This window comes from Sodiomyces alcalophilus (assembly GCF_042370955.1).
Source record: "Sodiomyces alcalophilus JCM 7366 unplaced genomic scaffold ACRALscaffold_7, whole genome shotgun sequence".
Lineage (NCBI taxonomy): Eukaryota > Fungi > Ascomycota > Sordariomycetes > Glomerellales > Plectosphaerellaceae > Sodiomyces > Sodiomyces alcalophilus.
The window spans coordinates 2,969,827-2,994,464 of NW_027263538.1; the positions used below are offsets into that span (position 1 = coordinate 2,969,827).

General features: G+C 39.1%; 1 protein-coding gene and 1 pseudogene across 2 annotated transcripts; one reads left to right on the forward strand and one right to left on the reverse strand.

Moving 5' to 3' along the window:
• Positions 1-7,424: 7,424 nt before the first annotated feature.
• Positions 7,425-13,955, forward strand: ACRALDRAFT_1094527 (uncharacterized protein; the record flags this gene model as incomplete). Its single annotated transcript, XM_071019727.1, has 6 exons — positions 7,425-7,724; positions 7,784-7,915; positions 8,006-8,518; positions 8,593-8,769; positions 8,834-9,160; positions 13,924-13,955. The coding sequence occupies exons 1-6, from the start codon at positions 7,703-7,705 to the stop codon at positions 13,953-13,955; spliced, it is 1,203 nt and encodes a 400-aa protein (XP_070872845.1). The 5' UTR covers positions 7,425-7,702.
• Positions 13,956-23,759: 9,804 nt separating this feature from the next.
• On the reverse strand, positions 23,760-23,832 carry ACRALDRAFT_t252 (annotated as a pseudogene). Its single transcript has one exon. The product of its transcript is annotated as a tRNA-OTHER (tRNA).
• Positions 23,833-24,638: the final 806 nt, after the last annotated feature.

The window sequence follows — 24,638 nt, forward strand, 5'->3', positions numbered from 1 at the left end:
AAGCGGGAGTAAAAAGCGTGCCTATAATTATTTTTATTAGCTGCCCCTATATATTAAGGATAAGATACGGGAGCGGAAGACCGAGTTAGACGAGGCCGTGACGCTGGCTTAAGAGGTATACCTATTCTAGGATATAAGCCTTATTAAGAAGGCGAGGAGTAAGCGATCGGATACTAGTCGTAAAAGGACCCTATTAAACTTTTAATATTCGGATAGTCGCTTAAGTCAGGGAAACACCCCGGCGATAGGTCGGCGTATACCCGCTAACCTAAGTAAGACCACGGACTCGTTAAAGGGGGCGCCCTTAACGGGTTAAAAGGCCTCGGGCTTAGGCCTAGAGCCTTTATAAGCGTAGCCTAGCACGCGCGCCTTTATAGGCGAGTACTATAATTACGGTAAAAAGGGTTATTATTCTAAGGACTATTATAGTAATAAGGAATAATAAACGACGGATAATAGGGCAGCAGAAACTCGCGCCCGTGTTAGTAATATACACGCTATACACGACGACCTTAATAATAATATTCAGGTTAGAGAACTCTATTCGTCGGGAAATAAGTCGGCGTAGACGGGGGGGCCGAACCTATACGCGATACCCGGCCAGTAATCGCCGTAGGCGAGGTAATAAGATTAATAGCGATAGTAATCTATTACGGGAAGGAGATTAAGTTTAGCATAGACTTAGATACCTATACGTAGGTAGATATTATTAGCCCAGTATTAGTGGAACGCCTAGGGTTAAAACCGCCCCTAGAGGTTAAGACTCTAAAGATCGAAGACTTTAATAGTAGCCCGGCGAGGGTCCGCGGAGCGTATAGCTTAGCTTTCTATCTGCTAGACGCAGAAGGACGGCCATACTTATTAAAAAGGGTCTTTTTATATACGGACTAACCTAAGGGTACCGGATAATTACTGCTCTTAAATAATAATATAGGTTAAGAAGGTATTATAATCGATATAGCTCGCTAAATATTTGTCTACGGGCCGATTTTAATTATAGAGCCCGAGCTATAGGCTCGCGAGGTTATTAAGAAGTAGGCGAAAGCATATATTATATATATCGCTACCGCTATTATTATTGTACTAGGGATACCGGATATAACTATTCCGTTTATAGATAACGATAAGGTGATATACGGACTAGTCGTCGAGCTATCACCGGAAATCGCCGATTACTAGGACGTGTTTTTAGAGTAGGCCGTGAAGGAGCCGCTTTTATTAAAGGACGCCGAATATACGATTAACTTATAAGATAGGAAGGAACCGCTATTCGGGCCGGTATATCCTTTTTCTCGAGCTTAGCTAGAGGAGCTAAAGAAGTATATTACCGAAGGGATAGCGAGCAGTTATATATAACGGTTAATAAGCTCTATAGGCTTACCGGTGCTATTTATGCCTAAGAAGGATATAAGCTTACGATTTTATATTAATTATCGAGGGTTAAACGCTATAACGATTAAGAATAGGTACCCTTTACCCTTAGTCGGCAAGCTATTAGATAGGCTTACCGGGGAAAGTATTTTTCGAAGGTAAATATCCGAGATACCTATTATAGGATCCGGATTAAGAAAGAGGACCGCTAAAAGACGGCGTTTAAAACGCGGTACGGCTACTATAAGTATACGGTTATACTATACGGGCTAATAAGTACTCCGGCCACCTTATAGACGTATATTCACTAAGCGCGTATCGATTTACTAGATATATATTATATCGCTTACCTTAACGATATCCTTATATATTCTATATTAAAGGAATAGTATATAAAGGACTTAAAGAAGGGTTTGGATCGGCTTTGTAGGGCCTAGCTATATACGAAACTATTAAAGTATAAGTTTTACTATAACCGAGTAAACTTTTTAGGGTTCGTAGTAACCCGCGAAGGTATCGCGATAGATCCGGAATATATATATATATAGTCGCTAAGTAGCCGGCGCCCGAGTTATTCTATAATATCTAAGTTTTCCTTAGTTTTACTAATTTCTATAAGAGGTTTATTAAGGGATACTCTAGGGTAATAACGCCGTTAACTACGCTATTAAAAGGCAGCTAAGCGGGTAAAAAGAAAGGACTTTTTAAGTTTCCGGATAACGCTAAGCGGGGTTTAAATTATTAAAGGTCGCCTTCGGCCTAGCGACTATTCTATGGTACTAGAACCTAGTGCTAGATATAAGGGTTAAGACGAATGCCTTGAAGAAGACTATTTGGGGGATCCTAAGCTAGAAGTACGAGATAGGATAGCGACCGGTCATTTACTTCTCGTGGAAGCTTTCTAAGACGGAGTAACGATAGGGTATAGGGTAGTAGGCGCTATTAGCTATAGTAGAGAGCCTTAAGTATTAGCGATACTATCTTAAAGGTATAGGATAGGCGTTTACTATACTAACGGACTATTAGGCGCTTAAGGGTATACTAAACGCGCCGGCGCGGGACTTTCACGAAAGGCTTACTAGATAGGTATACCGATTATTATTATTCGACTTTAAGATTTAATACCGCCCGGGTAAAATAAACCCGGTAAACGGCCTATTAAGCTAGCCGGATTATAGAATAGATAAGGCGCTATATAATAATATCTTTTTTACCTTATTATAAAGATTATAATTAATTAGCGACCTCCCGATAAACATTTATTAATGGATCGCGAGTATTTACCTTACCTTAATAAGTAACGCGGTAAAGATCGTATATATTTAAGCCGTTTACGTAATACTACCCGAATATAGCCCTAATAAACGTAAGCGGGTATAGACTCTATATGAGGGGGCCCTACCTAGCTTAAGAGATAAGGACGGAAAAGGGCTATAACCCTTATATTATATTAATAATACCCGGTGTATTATTATCGGTATTATTACCTGCTCCCGAATATAACATATAGGGTATAGGGCGATTACCTAGTAAAGAGTCGCTAATAAGATATTGCCGATACCCGAGGCTAAGGCTAGGGTTACTATAATACCGGATTAGTATATCCTACGTTCTATAGCCAGAGAGCTAGCCAGGAATAAAACGGTAAGTCGGCGCACTATTAATAAGGAACTAAAAGATCTAGTTAGAGGGCCATAGACTATTAACCCGGATTATATATCCTTAATTAAGAATTTTCGGCGAGGGACTAGAAAGAGAGCAGGGTATTCGCTTAGAGAAAAGGATATACTATTATTTAAGGGACGGTTAGTACTGCCTATATAGGGCTCTTTAAGGGTGGAGGTCCTGCGATAGCACTATAATAACCCTAGGGCTAGGTATATAGGAGCGAATAAAACGCTTAAGCTGATTTTAAGAAAGTTCTACTAGGTGGACTTAGCGGCGGACGTGCGCGATTATATCGCTGTATATTCGGCGTGTTAAGGGGTATAGGTGCCATGATATAGGCTATATAGCTAGCTATAAACGCCACCGTTACCTACTTATCCGTTCTAAGAGATTAATATGGATTTTATTATAGGTCTACCGCCTATAAAAGGGGCCGATAGGTAAATATATAACGCTACTCTAGTAATCGTCGACTAGTATATAAAGTATATTTTATTTATTCCGACACGAAAGGACCTAATAGCACCCTAGCTAGCGGTGTTATTATATAAGGAGGTTAAATACCAATTCGGTAGCCTAGAGGGTATAGTAATAAACCGGGATAAGCTATTTATTAGTTAGTTTTAGATAGAGTTTTACTATAAGCAGGCGAACGCTTAGCGACTATCTATTATATATTACCCGTAAATAAATAATTAGATAGAATAAATATATTAGTTCCTTATTAAGTACCTATAAATAATCGCTAGTAATATAACGATATAGTAGCCTATTTACTTATTAGAAGCAGGGTTTGCTTATAATAATAGCGAGCACTCCTTACTTAGTATCTCGCCGTATAAAGCGTTATACGGGTATTATCTATATATAATAGAGTATATTCGACCTGGGGATAATACCCGGGTATAGGGCGATTAGGAACGTCTTAAGAAGCTAGCGGAGGTTCGGCAAAAGGTCCATGACTACTAGGCGCGTGCCACGGAGTATTAGGCTTAGTATTATAATAAGCGCTACTAACTATAGTAATATAAGGTGGGCGATATGATTAGATTATTTATAAAGAACTTCCGATTCTATTAAGGGTTAAAGCTAGCACCGTAATATATTCGGGTATAGGTGACTAAGAGAACCGGTGAGTAGGCGTATAGGATTTACCTTCCTATATAGTATATAAGGATATATAATATATTCCCGGTACCCTTATTAGAACGGTAGAAAGACCGAGTAGCTATAAAGCTATCGGCGAAAGATCTCCTACTTCTAGAGGAGGAGTAAGATAAATAGGAGGTATAAGATATCGTTAGTTATAAAAAAGAATCAGGGAAAACGTTTTATCTTATAAAGTAGGTAGGTTAGCCGGTAGAATATAATACCTAGGAACTAAAGGATTACCTAGAAAACGGTTTAAGAATCCGGAAAAGGCACTAGAAGTATAAAAAATATATATATAAAAAGTAGGAAGACTATAAGATAGTATAAGACGCTGAAGAGTTATTGGATATAAAAATAAGAACTTAATTATAGGTTATAATAACCTTTTCTTTATAATAACTAAATAAACGGGGTTAAGCCCCGATTAGTCCTAAAAACCTAAACTATTAGTATAAAGTTTAACGCTATTTTAGGCGATTACCGCCGGTAATTACTTAGAGAAATAAAAAAAAAAACTAGTCGCTAAAACTATAGAAGTCGGTTTTGTTACTGGACGAAACGCCGGACGCACGGTAGTTATTAGCTCGAAAAGGGCCCGGTAGGTTATTAATATCGATATTAGAGCCGTCGTTGTTAGGGGCCGACTATTCGGCGGATAGACGATAATAGGGCGTACGAATACGACGATAAGGGATATCTTCCTTATCGGAGGAGGTATAAGCCGGGCTAGGCGGTATATAGTCGGCCTTACCGGAAGCCTAATTATCTGCCGATACAATAGCGGGAGCTTAGTAGCGAGCGGGATAATAAGGGCGAGCCGTAGTAGGGCGGGGAGTAGGCGCGGTAGCTTTATTAGAACTATCGGCGAAAGGATTATTATTACTATATATAGAGGCGTGGCTATAGCGAGCAGCCGCTAAGCGGCCAGTAAAACGATATACTAAAGCGGGGCATTAAGGGTTATTAATGGCCGCTAAGAGATCGGCGACCCCGTCTAAGGACAGAAAAGCCTTAAGGCTACGTAAACGATCTTTATAATTAAAGGGCCGGTAACCGTTTATCGCTAAGTCCTTAATAAAAGAAATAAGCGATTTAATATCGCGGAGATTACCCTCCTAAGGGGGATAAGTCTGGTTAAATAACGCCGACGCCTTAGTATCGTTAATATAACTAAGACGGTGTATAAAGTTAACTATTATTATAGAATATAAGGACGAGATCTTATCTAAAACTAATATCTACGACTATTAACTATTAGGAATATAGCCGAATAGTGGGCGACTAAAAACTTATATCCTTAGCGGTAAGCTTTTTCTTATTATGGTCTATAACTACGCGAAACCACTTATAGGCTTTGGAGACGCGCTTATAAGAACGACGGCGAACTATCGGCGTTAAATTATTATCTATTATATAAATACGCTTACTGCTGTTTTATAGTAACTAAGCGGTACCTAGTATAAAGTTAGGGATTTAGCGACTTTTTAGTATAGAAAACCGTAGAAAAGCTGGCGAACCTATAGTGACGTATTACAAATAGCCTTAGGTATAGGCGATATAGCGATTACCCCTATGCTATTGCCAGCTTTATCGAAGTAATTAATACTAATATATAAATCTAGCCGGGAGATATAAAATAAGTAAGGAGTCTTATCCCTAATAGCCGATTCCTACCCGTTATCGGTATTATATTATAGCTTATAAAGAGCAATAGTAACTTATAAATTAACCGACGATATAATAGCGGCCGATCAGCGTTAATATTAATAATAATGAACTTAAGAATAGGCGGAAGTTGATTAACGAGTAATCGGCGATTGTGATGATTGAAGATAGTTATAGGAAGAAGGTTAAGATGCCATAAGGAAAATTACGTGACGTAACTATATACTTATCGTAGAACGGTTACCTAGGCTAGGTATAATATCCGCGAAAGGTTAGATAACTATAGGTAATAATAATAAGTATCGCGGAGTTTTTATAATAATATTCGGATAAATCACGAGGTATATAGTCAGCGATAGAACGCCGACGAATAGGTAAATAAGGAGCGGCTACTCTTTTTTCCTACGGGCTTTTAACAAGGGCTTATATAGAACTAAATAGACAGAGATAATTAATCGTGATAAACGCGTAATTAAAGGTAGCACGATAATACAAGTCTACTGGACTACACTCGTTAAGGGGGGGGCAGTGTAATAAGATAATTATGGACTTATCGGTATATAGTCGGACCGATGGCTATACACGGACCACCGATCCGAACTTATCTCTGGACGTGCGTTAAGGGATTAGTTTAATCCCTTAAGTTAAAGTCTTAGTTTAAAGTCAGCGCTTGGTTAACGAATATACTGCGATTACTCTACGATACTAAGCTATCGAGCCTTTTCTATGATATCTTTTCCTTAACTAAAGTCTACGGACTTTTCCTTTCGCTATAGTAGGCGAGAGAGCGGGTAATAAAGCAGGTAGCAGGGCGGGCAAGGCTTCTTGGGATACTAGAATATAATCGCGAATCTATTAATCTTAAAATATATTATAGCGCGGCGGTTAGTATCAGAAGTTCTTTAGGACTGCTAGGGTTATTTATATCCGCTTATTTAATACTATTAACAAAGAATGAGTTAAGTATTATTAGCTAATTAATTAATATAGAGATATAGTTACTTACTTAATTAATTACTTCTTTAGTATTATAAAGTAATAAGAATAAAGCTATAGTAGGCGCCTTTATAAATAATAAAAGAAGCCTAGTTTCTAGGCAGAAAGAAAATAATAGACGATCTTTGTTTTAATAAAGTAAAAATAAGTATAGTAGGTTACGAAAAGCGATCTAATTAAAGGTAGAGAAATTAACTACGGGTAGTATACTATCGCTTAATAATCTATCGTATTAGGAGCCTACTCTTTTACGCCTAAGGGAATCCGATTATAACGGGCCGTGTTTCTCGAAGGGCGAGATTTTACCTATATAAGAATATACTTATAATATATATAAAGCTTTAACTTATATAGTATTATAGAGCCTAAACCCAGGAATCCATTAATATATATATTATTTTTTCTAATACTATGGTTATAAAGTTAATATAGGTAGGCGAGTGTGGAGTTACTAAGACTTCGGAGCACAGTGTAATACGCCAGTGTAAAGCGGAAGCCCGCACTGAGACAGAATAGAGTGACTTGCGTCTTTCGCCTTGCTTAGTAGCCCGGATATTAATTCGGCTCCCTAGCCAGGCCCGTATACGGGCCTTAAACTCTAGGTTGCGCGACATTCGAATGTAGCTATTTAGCTCCCTAATCCAACGCCATCCAAGCCCCATCAACTCTCGGAAAGCGTCTTTCTACGGCCCAAATTTGTACCTGATGGTGTGGCCGGCTCCGCTTACTGCAATCGACTGCCGGCGAGTGTATCGATAGTCTCAGATCAGTCCCACACGACAGCTGAGTGATCTATTTAGCACCAGTTCTGCGTTGCGATCACCAGGAGAAACGGCCGTGGACCGCAGTAATGGCGACAGGTGCAGTGAAAGGTGCTGTAGGTTGCAAGGCAAGGTGGCACTGAGAAGTGTTTACTTACAGATCTCTCTAGGTGATGATGAGACCATTAAAGTGGCCTCCAAGAAAGTCGCCAAAGCGAGACCATATGGGGCTATTAAGCTCAAGACGTCAGTGCCAAGGCATAACAAGCCTGGTATTTGGAGAGATGGGAGCGTCATTGACGGTATGCTACCAGACGGACTACCCTCGCCGCTAGGTGCCGCGGCGGCTATACGAGCGCTGCGAGAAACTGACTTAACATGCATCACCGAAGATGAGAAGAGAAAGAAGGGAATTGCTGGCACAGGCGTGTTATCGTCTCCGGGACCGGTCATCATGCTTCTCGATGATACCGCAAGGGAGGCATTCGCTACCGGGAGACCGCTCGAAGATAGCCCAGATCTGCAGCAATGCAAGCATTGTCGAAAGAGTATCCTCAAAACAGCAGCCAAGGACCACATTGCTCAATGCCTCCGACTAAAGAAGGAAAAGGCTCAAAGGAAAAAGGAAGCTCGAGAAGCAAGAGAACGAGCCAGAGAGGCCGCGAGAGAGGAGGCGCGGAGGGCAAGTGAGGCAGGTGTCGGTAAAGGCGACGACGATAGCGATGGCGATGACGACACCGAGAAACGTGCTACGGGTGGGAGTAAAAACGTAAAGAAGGGCACGGGGAGAAAGTCAGATGAGATCACCAAAGGAAAAAAACGGAAGGCAGAAGGCGATGCAGACAAGGGACCCAAGCAGAAGAAGAAAAAGGAGGAGCTGAAATCCAAGGTTCCGAAACCCAAAGGTATCTATCTAGAAACCCACGCAAATATCCGGTCCATGGACTCGTCAACGACCAAGACTAACTCGAACCTCTAGGGCCGGTCGATGTTGAGCGCCAATGTGGAGTTCTTCTTCCTAATGGAATGCCTTGTGCAAGGTCCTTGACATGCAAGAGTCATAGTATGGGCGCGAAGCGCGCTGTCGCAGGGCGGTCGTTGCCGTATGACATGCTGTTGGCAGCGTACCAGAAGAAAAATCAAGCTAAACAACAGAGTACGTTACCGTCTTTGGCCTTAGTATAGCCCTGTTCTGCGCTGACTGTCCGTTCCCCGTGCAGAAGCTGCCCTTGACGCGAACGCTCCCCTTGAAGATGATGACGAGGCTAATGCAGGACCCGTTGATTCGGATGAGGAGACCACCATAGTGATGGCGACCTTGGCCCATTGGTCGCCGCGTCCAGTCGTCCCTCAGCCAACTATTAATCCTATCAAGCGAAGCTATCATCTTGCCCGACTTCACGAGCAGTTACAGATGGCTACAAATGGAGGACGCGCCAACATTTTCCGCGTTGTCGGCTATGGAGCCCAAAAGTTCTCGGAAGGGCATCCGAGTTCTGCAACAGACTTGGATGATGCCCCGGGTGAACTGGAATCGGCGGCTGTGGGTTGCAACAGAGAAAGGAGACTAGCAAGTCTTGGGATACAAAACCAGCACCAGAGCCGACTATCCATGGCAAGTCGTAGTTAAACGCATATTATCGGAGGCCGTACACTAAACGGAACAGGGCCGCCCGTAATACCTAAGTTCCGAACCCGGATAGCGATAGAAAATCTCGGCAGGATAGAGTAAGGGAGGACTTATTCCGACTAGGGTACTATTTTCGTATTTTCGTAGCCGGCGCTAGCCGCCTATAATTAATTTTTTTTTGTTTTTATTAATTAGTTTAATTATTCGGGTCGTTGTTTTAACCTTAGATACGGTCGTTAAGCGACGGATTAATTAAACTATAAGCAGTTACTTTGTATCTTCCTATTAGATAATCATGTCTTGCTAGGTTTTCCTATAGTCTATAAATAGTTTTATCCGTTCTTATTAAGGATCTAAGTAGGATTAGGTTACCTCCTACGGAATTTAGTATTAATTAACCCCGACCGCTCTCCATATATTATCTATGCCTTTAACTCTAACCACGACCCTAGGGGCGATTAGGACTATATAGTTCCCTAGGGTAAATATTAGACTTATATATATATCGCGCTAAAAGCGCGCTAAAATCATGACTTCCTTATACTTTATATTTCCGCCGCTAGCTACTATAACCGCTTAACACCTATTAGGTATTAATATTACTAGCCTCCGAAGGAGATAATCAGGAACCGCCTCCTAGGCCTTAAGCACCTGCTTTATTAACCTTGCCCTATTTAGCTTTTTATTACCCACCTTCCTATATTTATTTCAAATAAAATCTTTTATCTTATTCTATACCTGCTTAATCGGGTTTAGATTAAGCGAGTGCGGGAGCTACTCTAGCTAATTATACCTACTTAATTTAATTAGCTTTATTATTCTCTTATTAGTATAAGCAGGCGCATTATCTTATTAGATAATAATGCCTGTCTTTGCGTTATAGTAGGCGAAAACTAAAGGCAGGATACGCTCCTAATAGGCTAAACCAGTAATCTTGCCCTATTCCTTTTTCCTAAAGCAGGTAAGGTCCTTTTTCGAAGCCTAAGAAAGATTTCTAAAATATCTAGCCGTTGTTTCTTCGATTTTTAGTTATAAGGCAGGTAGCATTAAATGCCTCCTCCTTTTACTATATAATAAAAACCTCTTTATAGTTGCCCCAGGTTACTTATATTTTGTTACTCTAAAAGACCCTTTTCTATTAGTTAACTATCTAATATACGTGATTATAGGCATATTTAAAACGTTTTTCTTAATTCTAATTAGATATAGGTGCCGTTTAAAGGTAAGATAACGCGAATACCTATATCTATTTAGTGTTAACTATATTATTTATTCGCCGAATTGTTTATCGAAAAGAGTAGTGAAAAGCTTCAAATAAGAGGAGTGCCTGCCTTTAGCTAAAGTAATAATGTATTCGATAAGGGCGTCGATTTTAATAGAATTTATAGCAGTGGGCCTTTAGGAGCATAGCAGAGTTATTCTACGACCTAATTAGACAATTCGATAGACTTATTGCCTTATAAGACTTATATTTCTAGGGATTTTTATGGCTATATAATTCGTATAGACGGAAAGGGTAAGACTAATAACCCGGTTTTCGTCCGAAATGTATATTTTTAAATAGTAAAAGGGAAGGAAACAAAGATAAAAGGAAAAAGGGAAGGAAGGTCCCTTTTTATACCTGTCTTGTTAATAGAAGTTAGAAAGTATCCACTCTAGACCCCTACTATATAGGTCTATACTTCTTAGGTGTCCGAAACTTAGGCCTATACCCGTTATATTATTTTATTAGGGACTCTCTAGAGAGACCTTATATGTCTATAGACAGACCTTACACGTGACTTCTTCGTGGGATTTTATAGGGCTATAATAAAGCCATGAAGCCGCTTAAGTATTGCACCTCTTTTTATATACACGCCTAACTATACGTTATACTACACTAGTCTTATACTACTACTCGATATTCCCTAAAGTCAGTGAGCCTTTAAGGCATAAGCAGCCTAAAACTAGCCGTTAAGTTATCTAGTATAGAGAAGAAAAGAGGTATAGGAATAATAATACTTACTAGTATATTCGAAATTATACCTAGCCACTAAAGTAGTAGTAATAGTCTTTTTCGTTGTGGTATCTCTCTATCTAGAGTAAAGGACGCCCCAAAGGGCAGTCCTTCTTTATATTATAAGTAAATACAGTGTTTATATAGTGTCTCGTACCCTGGTAGTATACGGGTCGTATAGTACCTTTCCGTAAAGAGATAATAATATAAACGCGGTAAAGTAAAGAACGTAAGCAAAAAGGAGGGGAGAGGGAGAGTATTATATACTGCTATAATCGCCTAAAGCGTAAGAGGAAGGGTTCGGGATTTTAGTTAAGTGATAGGGTGCGTAGAACCACAGGGCGTTAGATACCCTCCGGTTATATAGGTAGCGCTACTCTACGTTACCAGTTTAGGGCCTGCGTGGTAGTTACCAGAGCTCGAGTCTTATATAGCCACTAATCCTATAAAGGAGGCAGGCTAGAATAAAGGCCCTAAGCACCGTTCTAGGGGGGAGCGTTCTAGACGCGTTAATCTATCCGGGTAGTTATAAAAGGGGGAATATTTCTATTAGTCTAGGGGCCCGTATCTAGTGGAGACCTTGTCGAAGAAGAGGGTTAAGTAGAGGTATTAAATAAAGCTAGGCTATTCGCGCCCGAGTTATCACGCTATATATTAGCGGCGGCCTATTTATAGGATTACCCTGCCACGGGCCTTCCTATAAAAGAGTAGGTAGGCGGGGGTCTTGAGCTTATCGTAGGAGTATATCGTGTATACGTCCTAGTACTTAAAACGGTTATAGTACGCCGCGAAGTCTCCGTGGCTAGAGCGGGCTACGAGTAGCCTATATAGCGGTTACCTTTCTAGGGTAAGGAGTTCACTTATCGAGCAAAGAGTAGCATCGAGGTTAAGCGGCCTATAGCTCTAGGGTTATTCGTTTTCCTACTATTCTCGGAAGGCTATAAGCCTAGTTTTTCTGGCTTTCCGCTTAGTATAGCTATAGGTGGGTTAGCGTTTATAATAGAGTATTTATTAAGCGCCTTATTTCGTAAGGGCGTCTATTAGTTTATTCCCTTTAATACCGGCATACCCTAGGGCCTATTAAAATTCGATTAGGATCGGACTATACCATACCGCTTATCTAATATTAAGGAAGGCTTATTATAAGAATATCAGGGTAAATAGCCCGTTAATCTCTTATAGTACTGTAAAGTTATTAAGGCAGACCGTAATTACCCGTGTCTATTTATCCGATTCGGTAAAGGCCGTATTAACTCCGGCTTTCGCCCCTTTAACCTTAGCATCGAATACCTTAGTAGCGGGGAGTAGTCTATAGCCGGTGTATATAAGACTAGTACCCTTATATATAGCGTACCTATAGCCTATCCCGGCGCCGGTTAGCGTGTTTAGCTACGAGCCGTCTATAAAGACAGTGATATTATTAGGAGTCCTAGTATTAAACTAGGTTCGGAAGGCTATAATAGCCGACTCCTTATCTAGGAGCCGCCTAGGGGCGCCCGGGTAGGCAGAGTAGTCCCGGGGGGCTAGTATAGGTAAGGGGGTATTAACTACGAGCTAGCCGGCTTCTATAAGGATAGTCGGGTAAGCGGTATTACCCCTATTATATAAGGGCCGGTAGGAGTATAGCCGGGTCCGGAGGGGGTAGGACTAGTTAAGGGTACTAAGGCAGAGGGAGTACCTAGAATAGGAGGCGTTAAGTAGCAGGTCGGCGGGGGGTATACTAGATTCCCTAAGTATAACGGGGATTAGCGTAGTCTTCTATATAGGAAGGTATCCCCGGATAGCGAAGTTAATAGCGACCTGGATTTTAGAAATCTAGTCTTAGAGGCCGTTACTAACCCTAGGGTAGATACTATATCTCCGTTTTATACCGGGGCGTATTAGCCTAGGGTATTAGATCTTAGAGCTGTATAGTGCCTTTAGGAGGATAATAGTATAGACGGCTTTATATATAGTAGCGGGTGGTGCACCGCTATAGACTTTATTAAGGCCGCGGATATAGCCCATAGAAGACTATACCTTAGCCGCTCTATTCTTAATATATATCCTAAACGATAGGTTCTTATCTAGGTAAATACCTAGTTATTTTATTACCGGGGCAGCTATTATTTATTTATCCCCGTGTTATATAGGTAGAGAGAGGGACTCCTTATAGCGGGAGAAGTGTATAACCTTAGTCTTCCCGGGGTTAAAGGAGATAGCGTTTAGGCGCCCCTATTCGATTATCCTAGTTAGGAGTTCCTAAGCCGCCCTTATTAATTCTTCTAGGTCGCGTCCTACGTAGAGGATACCGTAGTTATCTATATATCTAAAGCGTAAGGTAGCTAGGCCGATCCGGTAGATTAGCTTAGTATAAAGCAGGAAGAGGACTAAGGAGGCTAGGGACCCCTAGGGGAGACCGTATTATAACAGGGCTATATTCGTGATATAGCCTTTATAGCGTGTTAGTACTATACCCAGAAAATAAATATACCTATATACGGTATAGTACTATATACGAAACCTCCTATAAGCCAGGGACTTCCTAAGTCCTCCAGAGTCCTCTAGGGACCTCCTAAGTCCTCTAGAGTCCCCCAGGGACTTCCTAAGTCCTCCAGGGACTTCCTAAGTCCTCCAGGGTCCTCCCGAGTCCCCCGGGACCCTAGGTGGACCCACGGACCCTAGGTGGACCCACGGACCCCCAGGAATGCCCACAGACCTTCAGATAGACCCATAGACCTTTAGGACCTCCGGAATAACCCATGGACCTTTAGGACCTCCGGAATAACCCACGGACCCTCGCTTATACTTCGAGAGTCTAGATACCAAATCAGTAGCTTAAATAAACCGTAGGAAAGGACTATATATACTAGGCTGCCCGCCTCCCTCTTCCTTTCCTTTTTCTCTCTCTCTCTGTATCTTACTTCTACAGTCTTTATAGTCTTCCATAATTCAAACTACCTCTTTTCCTCTAGATCTTCCGTTTCCGTTCTATCTCTTCGTGACCGTTATAAAGGTTATAAGCCCGGAAAAGCAAAGGAATTTCTAGATCCCCTCTTTCTTCCACCTTCAAAGTCCTTTTCAGGTAACCTCTACCCTAAAATCCACCTCTAAAGCCCTCTTCAGGCCGCCTCTAACCAAATCCACCTCTAAAGTCCTCCCTAGGCAGCCAGTAACCAAAATCCACCTTAAAGCCCTTTTTAGGCCACCTCTAAACCCCTCTTTAGGCCACCCCCTTTTCCCCTTTTCCCCTTTTCCCTTTTTTCCTTCCGAAAAAACGGAAAAATATTATAGCGGGACCCCGTTCCGAATAGTTAAGTCTTAGTATCTATACCCCCTATATACCAGCCATACCGCCCCACTATACCCCTATAAAGGCTATGATATTATATAGCTTATAAACCCTAGTCTCTAAAAAAAGCTAATCTCTCCTTCGTAATATACGAGAAACGGCCCCACCTTTTTAATATCTATAAACTATACTACTACGTGGCCCCACTTTTCCCCGCTTTAGACCCACTTTTTACCCCTATATCTAACCCCTCGGGTAATTAGAACCAGAAATCGGGTATTTCTATTTCCCCCCTTATAATACTAGCAAAAAGACTACCGTTTTAAAGCTAAGAAGATAACTAGTAAGGATTTTATCCCCACGGTTAAGAAACTATAAGGCAGTGCCGATTTTCCTTTCTAGAGGATATCTATACACGCCTATTTTGCCTATAAAGGGAAGTTCCTAAACGATATAACTAAACCTTTTTAGAATCCCTCTTAGAAGCAGAAGGAAGACTCTCTTAAGGCTGCTAGTAAAATACTCTCCACCCTTTCTAAAGGACCTCTCGCCTAGGTTTAAGGCCTAGATACGGCCCACGAAGTCTAGGAAAAGCTAAAAGGCCTATACGAAAGGAAAGGCTTTTAAGCTGATTTTAATACCTTAGGAACCTTCTTTAATAATTCCCCCTTAGACCACGAAACCCTTAAATCCTTCTTATATAAGGTTTAAGAAAATCTGATAGCTCTAGAAGGAAGGGAGATTTCCTTTCCTAATAAGGTGATTTATGCATGGATTCTTAACGCCCTCGATAAAAGATATAACTCTATTACTAATTAGATCACTTAGTCCCTTCGTCACGATATCCAGAGTTATACACTAAATAAAATCGTTACTAAATTAATAGACGCCTCTCGGAAAATAAAGCGTTCCTTAGTAAATAACACTCTCCTTATTAAAGGGTTTAAAAAACCCTAGAAAAAGACTAAGGGACTGTTTTATAAGAACTATAAGAAACCCGGCTATATCTCCTCTAACTGCTATTTCCTTTACCTAGATAAGGCTCCTAAGGGCTAGGTTATAAAGGAAAATACCGGAAAAAAGCAGTAGAATCGGGTCTCTAAGAGCACTAAGTCCTCCTCCTCCAGGGGCAGATCCAGGTCCCTAAATCCCCAGTATAAGAAAAGGGAGGACGCTATTATGGCTCTTTTAAAGAACTAACTGCTTTAGACGCTTATAAATAATAAGGATTCTGTGAATATAATCCTTAAAAAGAAACCTGAAGAACCCGAAGAAGAAGAAGATAAATCGATTATATTCGAAGATATCCTCCCGAACCCGGAAGCCGAGGATATAATAGACGTTAAAGAAGTAAATATAATAACTTAAAATCCCTAGAATACTCTATATATTAACCTGAATATAGGTAGGATAGTTAAAAGGATTTTTAGGATTTAGGCAGAGAATAGGTTTAGTTTAGACTTGAATTTATATATAGATAGCGGAGCTACCTCCTATATAATAACAAATAAATCTCTTTTCTCTATATATAAAACCACTACTAGGCTTACTAGTTAGGGAAAAGCAAATATAATAAAGATAATAGGCGTAGGAGACTATATTATAAAGTTTAGAGATACTAGAAAAACACTGTTCCTAAAAGAGTGCCTTTATATTCCTGAACTAGGGACTAATATAATAAGTCTCCTAAGCCTGGATAGCAAAGTCAGAGGTTTATCTAATAATAAACAGCTTATTCTTTTTAAAAACGAAATAGTAAAAGAGTCCCTTAATATATATATAAGAGCTAGACTCTTTAGAGGACTCTACTAGGCTACGGCTAGGCTAGTTATCCTAAAAAGTGGGAATAAAGAAATAAATATAATAAAAGAAATCTTATAAAGAAACCAGAAAAACCTGGATCTCCAGAAACAAAGAGACCAAAATAATAAGAAAAGAACCGTAAAAATAAAAGAGACTATATAACTATGGCATAATAGAATAGGCCATATAAACCCTATTACCTTAAAAAACCTATATAATAATACCTCTCTTTTTAAGGACTTTAAAGTATCAGAATAAGAAATCACAGATATAAACAGCTATAATACCTGCCGTCATAGCAAGGCTATTATACTAGCTAATAAAGATTTAGTTAATAAATACAAAGACTTCTCCTACCTAGAAAAGGTATATATAGATCTCTGCGGCCTAATAGAACCAATAACTTATAATAAGAAGCGCTGGATTCTACTAATCATAGACCGTTCTACCCGGTTCCTCTAGGCAAAATTACTGCCTAATAAATCAGAAGTAACCGTCGTTCTAGCTATAAAAGAGTGGAAAATACTAGTAGAAAATAATAAATACGATATAAGAATAAAAGAAGTAGATACTAATAATAGGAAGGAGTTTATAAACGCCTCCTTTAAGCGCCTCTTCTAAGGCGTAAAACATAATATAAAACCACTATATACCCATAAAACTTAAGGCTCGATCGAATAAGCTATTAGAACTATAATAGAAAAGGTTCGTAGCCTGCTTTTCCACTTAGGACTACCTCGATACCTTTAGGGAGATACTGCATATTCAGCAGTATATATATATAACAGAACCCCGAACTCAGCTATAGGCTTTAAGACCCCTTTTAAGATAGTTAAAAAGAAAAAGCCTAATATAAACTATATTCGGGTCTAGTGCTCTATAGCCTACTATAAAAATAATAACCCGAATGAAAAGAAACTAGATAGCAGAGCTATTCGTGGTGCCCTTATTGGTTTTAACGATTATAATTATAAGATATATAACCTAGTCTTAAGAAGGATCGGTTAGTTTAGAGACGTATATATACTTAAAAATCAGTTTATACACTCTTCCTCTTTAGACCTAAATACTAGTAATATCTCTCTCTAAGAAGAACAGGTTTCTAATCTAAAGCCTTATCAGCTTCTAGCAAAAACTATATAACAACAGGTCTTAAAACAACCTTTTAAGTCTATCTAAACTAAAAAAGAAAATAACTTATAAAATAAATCAAGGAGTCTACGAGCAGCAACAGGCTACGATAACCCAGATAGACCTATACACACCGGCCATTCTAGTATATAAGTTAAAATACCTTCGAAACCGAAGTCAGCTTTTAAAGACTATATATCAGTTAATAATAAAAATAATAAGCGCTTATTATACTTAATAGAAGATACCACTCTCGGAAACCTATAGTTTCAAATAGAGCCTTACTACCTCTTAACTATAAACTCTCTATCAGAACCAGCTACCTATAAAAAGGCTATATAAAGCTTAGATAAATCAGAATAGATAGACGCTATAGTAGCAGAAATAACAGAACTAGAAAAAAGAAAGACCTGGGATTTAATAACTATAAAAGATACGCCCCTTAATAAAATAAAGGAAAAATACAACGTCCTAGGCGGACGATAGGTCTATAAAATAAAACTAAATAATAAAGGAGAACCAATAAAATATAAAGCAAGATGGGTTATATAAGGCTTTAACTAAGTACTCGGAATCGACTATTTAGAAACCTTTTCTATAACCTACAGACCCGAAACATACAGACTTACCTTCCTATTAGGCGTTTCCTTAGGCTGGAAATTCAGGCAGTTCGACGTAATAAACGCTTTCGTATATACTGATATAGATACTCTGATATATACCGTTCAACTAACGGGTTTTAAAAAATAAGAAGGCAATAGTATAACTATTTATAAGCTAAATAAAGCTTTATACGGCCTAAAACAGAGCCCTAGACTCTGGTATAACTTCCTGGTTAAAATCTTTACTAAACTAGGTTATAAAGTCTCCGAGTTTAATAAAGGACTCTTTATATATCATAATAAAGGAGACCGAGCCATATTCCTCTGCCACGTAGATAATATCGTGGTTATAAGTCCTTTAGATACTATAATAGATCACTTCTATAAAGAGATATCTAAAGATATTTCACTAAAAAACTTAGGTAAAGTATATACCTTTCTAGGCAACGAAATAAATATAAATATAACTAAAAAGACACTCTCTATAAGCCAACTGCTATATATAAATAAAATACTAGAAAGGTATAATAAACGAGCTCTTAAAAAGGTAGATACCCCGTGTATTCATAAACAGGTCCTAATACCAAACCCTGAATAGGCGTTAAAAGAAGATATAAAGAAATATTAATAAGAAGTAGGAGCTTTACTATATCTAGCTCTTCACTTAAGACCCGATATAACCTATACTGTTAATAAGTACGCCCGATATATAAGTAACCCCTCGAAGGAATACTTTATAGCACTAAATAGAGGCTAGGCCTATATAAACGCATATCCTAATATAGGTCTTCTATATAACTATAAAAGAGATAACCTATATATATACGGTTACTCTAATACCAGCTTTTCAGATATTCTCGAAGATAGAACGTCTACCTTAGGATATATATACTACGTAGGAATAAATAATCCTATTAGCTGGACCTCATCGAAACAGAAAGTCGTTGCTTTATTAATAACAGAAGCCGAATATATAGCTCTGACCGAGGCTATAAAAAAAGGAATCTATATACATAATCTATATACTAAACTCATAGATAACCTTAATTTAAGATTCAGTAATAATAAACCAAGGATTCCTATAATTCTTATAGATAGCGAGAGTGCTAAAAAGGTCGCTAAAAACCCGGAATTCCATAAAAGAGTAAAGCATATCGATAGACAGTTTCACTTCTATAGATAATAACTACAGGAAAATAATATAAAAGTAGTGTATATAAACACTAAATACAATATATCCGATATAATAACTAAAGGGTTACTAAAAGAGACTTATAATATACTCTGCGGCTATATAAACCTAGGTTATAAAGACGATACACTACTAGAATATAACCTACCGCCTTATAAAGAAATAAAAGAACTCAAATACTAGGTTTTTTACCTATAGACAGGTTTTCCTAGAATAAAATTAAGAAAGGGGTTTTTTAATTTTTTCCCTACACGATAATAAACATAGAGGTTTTCTTTTTTTTTCTTTTTTCCTCGCCTTAAAAATATATATAGACTATAAAATAACTAGCTAAGCTGTACCTACTATATAAGAGTCAGCTTACGGGGGGGTGTTAGTACTATACCCAGAAAATAAATATACCTATATACGGTATAGTATGATATACGAAACCTCCTATAAGCCAGGGACTTCCTAAGTCCTCCAGAGTCCTCCAGGGACCTCCTAAGTCCTCCAGAGTCCCCCAGGGACTTCCTAAGTCCTCCAGGGACTTCCTGAGTCCTCCAGGGTCCTCCCGAGTTCCCCGGGACCCTAGGTGGACCCACGGACCCCCAGGAAGGCCCACGGACCTTCAGATAGACCCATAGACCTTCAGGACCTCCGGAATAACCCACGGACCCTCGCTTATACTTCGAGAGTCTGGATACCAAATCAGTAGCTTAAATAAACCGTAGGAAAGGACTATATATACCAGGCTGCCCGCCTCCCTCTTCCTTTCCTTTTTCTCTCTCTCTCTGTATCTTACTTCTACAGTCTTCACAGTCTTCCACAATTCAAACTGCCTCTTTTCCTCTAGATCTCCCTCTTCCGTTCCATCTCTTCGTAACCGTTGTAAATAGCGGACCCGGGCGTATCCATTATCTATAAAGCTATAGACCCCGGATATAAGGTTATAGGGCTAGCCTTATTCCCTAAGCCTATAGCAGAGTCTATTACGGAGGACGGTATCGAAGGCTCCTTCGATATCTATAATAACTAGGGTGGCGACCTGGCGTCTACTGAATACCGCCTCTATATTGTGTATAAGAGCTACGATTATATCGGTAGCAGAGCGTCTTAGTAGGGCTCCGGCCGTTCAGGGGCTTAGTGTCTTATAGGATATATTAGTCCAGGTAAGTCGGCAGCTGACTAATTGCTTAAGTCCTTTACTAAGGCAGGAGAGGAGCAAGATAGGGCGCTAACCCTTATATATACTAGTGTCCTTATTTAGCTTCAGGATTATTACCACCTCCGCTTCCTTAAAGGGTCGGGGGTAGTAGCTAAATTAAAGGTATACCTAGTAAAGCCGTATAACGGGGGCTTAGATTATCGACTATACTACCTATAGTATCGTTATTATAATTTTATCGGCGCCTAGAGAGGTGTTCCTGATAAGCAGTACCGCTCTCCGGACCTTCTCGGGGTGGATCTTATCCTGCTACCTTACCGGGAAAATAGGGTGTAAATGTATAGTTGTAGAACAGCTGTCAATAGCTGCTGGACACTGGCGGACGATTGCGTTATTATGCAACTTAGCAACTACTAGTACAATTATCTGCCGTTACACAGCGTTATAGCAAGAAATACCTTTTTAAATATCACTCTATAGTAGGTAATATGGCTTAGGCCCTTAAGTATAGGAATTAGAGACTGCTTAATAATTATTAGAATTATAGTGGTATAGTATATCTACCCGTAGCTTATATCCTTAAAGTTATCTATTTAATCTTTATACTAGAATCCTTATGACTGGTATTATTTGTTAAGCGAATTCTGTAGATTATAGATATAGATTATGGATTATAGATTATGGAGTTATTCCTATTGTAGATTATACCTATTATAGATTGTACCTATTGTAGATTATAGATTATAGATTATAGATTATAGATTATAGATTATAGATTATAGATTATAGATTATAGATTATAGATTATAGATTATAGATTATAGATTATAGATTATAGATTATAGATTATAGATTATAGATTATAGATTATAGATTATAGATTATAGATTGTAGATTGTAGATTGTAGATTGTAGATTGTAGATTGTAGATTGTAGATTGTAGATTGTAGATTGTAGATTGTAGATTGTAGATTGTAGATTACCTAATTAAGCCTCCGGAATAGGAGGCTTGATTTTTTTTTCTATTGTTTTTTTCTTATTACAACGGCAGAAAACTCCATAACGATTAACCTATCCAGCAACTATTATTCTAATAGTTACGATAAATCTTTTAACAACGCTTGCCAGCCTGTATAACTGTGAATAACTGTACCTTCCCCCTATATCTTCCCGGTAAGGTAGGGGAGGGCCTGCCAGGGGCAGGTCGGGGTAAGCGGTGGGATATCATCGGACAACAACGTCCGACCTAGCCACTAAAGTACTATGGCCGGGCACCGCGGGAATAATCTAAAAAATATGTCTATAACTACAAGTATTAAGTATAGGTATCTACTTAAGCTATTTATATAGATTATATAGAATACTTATAGAGCTTCACGGCTTTATTATAGCCCTATAAAATCTTATAAAGAAGTTATATATACGGTCTGTCTATAGAAATATAAGGTCTCCCTAAAGAGTCCCTTCTATTATTATTATTATTATTGTTATTATTATTGTTATTATTATTGTTATTGTTATTGTTATTGTTATTGTTATTGTTATTGTTATTGTTATTGTTATTGTTATTGTTATTATTATACGAAGCACTGGATAGCAAACTCGCTATTATAATGTTTTTAGGCATTAAAGATAGATAGATAATTATAAAGGATAATATTATTGTTATATATAAAATAAGGAAAAGAGAGAGATAGTAGGCGGCTAGCGCCGGCTACGAAAATACTGCCCTAGTCGGAACAAATAAACGCTCTAGTCGGAATAAACGTTACTTAGATTAAAGCTACTATATACTTACCTGGGAGAATAGAGGGTGCGTAGATAGTTAATTCTTATACTAATAATTATAGATATAAGGCGGTAGCTAGCTATTATATAGCTAGGAAGTCGATATTATAAGCAGCGTGTTTACTATTATAGATTAGTATAGTATTAATATACTAAGGTATATTAGTATAGTTGTTTTAAGTAATGAATTCTTTAATAACTAGCAAAAGCCAGTAGCTATAGAAGGTATACTATTATCTAATATAGAATATTATACTAGTTATTAACGGTTTATAAAAGAGCTAACTAGTATATAATTATAATAAGATAATCGTAGAGCCGACGATATATAGTCAGACCGATAGCCGCACACGGACTACCGATCTGAACCTATCTCTGTATATACGTTAAGGGATTAAACTAACCCCTTAAGTTACAGTCTTAGTTAAAGGTTAGCGCTTAGTTAACAAATATACTACGATTACTCTATAATACTAAGCTATTAAGCCTTTTCTATAATATCTTTTCTTTAACTAAAGTCTACAGAGTTTCCTTTTATTATAATTCTTTAACTTCTATACCTTTAAGGTAGTTAGGCCGAAGATACTACTAACAAGGACTCGAGGAATAAGCGTCCCCCCGGGGGGAGCTAGCGAAGCGGATACTAGGTAGGAGGCGCCCGTTATACCTAAGCTAATAATAACGGTGCCTAAGCAGGGACTAGATAAAAATAAGGGGTTAACGGATACGCTAGTTATACTTAATCCTAAAGATAGTGGTTTATAAGTTAATCGGCGATCCGTCGCTAGCCCCTTAATATTAATATAAGAGGCGTTATTTATTTATTTATTGGTTCTTACTCCGCTATCCTATATATATACTAGGAGCCAGAATTCTGATTATACGGTCCTTCTTAGATGCCTATAGGGGGGAAAACCGTAGTATAAGACTTAGGGAACTAGTATATAACTTGGATGAAAACCCCTGTGCCCTCCTCCTCTGGGATTGCTGCCTTATGCGGGTGCCGCGGGGGTCCCGATACTAACTTATCTACTAATACGAAACTCGTGGCTTCGGGACTAGGAAGCCTATAACGTGGCCCGTAGCGGCTTTAAAGCCGACTATATGCTTGAATTGACGGCGCGCGCGTGGTTGTCTCTATTTGTTTTATACGCCTTCCGTGTGCCCTAGGGCTAGCCCCTGCGGGCCCACTTATAGGCGACTTATGTGTGTGTGTGTGTGCGCTTCCTAGGGTTAAAGCTCCTAAGCTTCCCTTACTCTTTAGATAGCTATAGGTAAAGCCAACGCAGGCTACGTGCCTGTATAGAACGCTTACGTAATAGCGTAAGAGGCTGCTTCCGTATCGTGGAAGAGACGCCGTGTATTTTACCCACGCCCTTAGGGATAGCGCGATACCGTCTTCTTATTTTTCTATAGTGGGGCGACTAACTCCCCCGTAGCACCTATTAATAACTAGCGAAGCCGGGCGGAAGGTGGGTCTAACGGGCCCCCTATTTAACCCTTATCGTATATACTAAGGCAGATAAGGGCCCCCCAGAATAGGATCCGAGTAGCGCAAAAAAGGAAAAGGGGTCCTCTTTTGCGTGCGCCTCTAGCCGGATTCGAACCGACCCGGTCATTAACCGTGTGCCAGGTGTACCACCACTATACTATAAAGGCATAAGAGGCGTTAATTACGATGTTTTTATAGTATTGTTAATAGTAAAGCGAAATTATATAATAAAAGGAGAAGTCCGTAGACTTTAATTAAGGAAAAGATATTATAGAAAAGGCTTAATAGCTTAGTATCGCAGAGTAATCGTAGTATATTCGTTAACTAAGCGCCGACTTTAAACTAAAACTTTAACTAAAGGGATTAAACTAATCCCGTAACGTATATACAGAGATAGGTTTAGATCGGTGGTCCGTGCGCGGCTATCGGTCCGACTATATACCGATAGGTCTATAATTATCTTATTATACTACCCCCCCCTAATAAGTCTAGTCCCGTAGACTCGTTATTAGGGGTTTTTGTATAAAGAGTAAAGAGACGTTATAAGATAATTAAAAAGGCAATATAAACCAATAGGTCGAATTAAGAGTTAAATTATTCGCTAAACCTCTAAGTCAGGAGTTTAGCTTTACCTATCCCTTTTATAGATAACCAGAAGCTCTCCCCTAGAACCTTATAGAATCCCCTCGAAGCCATTCCCAGGACCACGATCTATCCGCTAATAGTCCTCCCTATTATACTATACTAAACCTGCCCGGATAATACTAGTCCCGGAGCCTACTCGGCCACCTCTCTCCGAATACTATACCCTATCTAATCCCCTTTATAACTATTAAGATATATTATCCCCTCCTATTCAAGCTATCCCTGACTTTAATAAATTATACCCGTGATATCACGCCCCCTCCTCCGGTGCTTATACCCCTAGGAGCAATATAGTTAACCGGGTGCCCTCGTAAGGACCCTCTCCCGC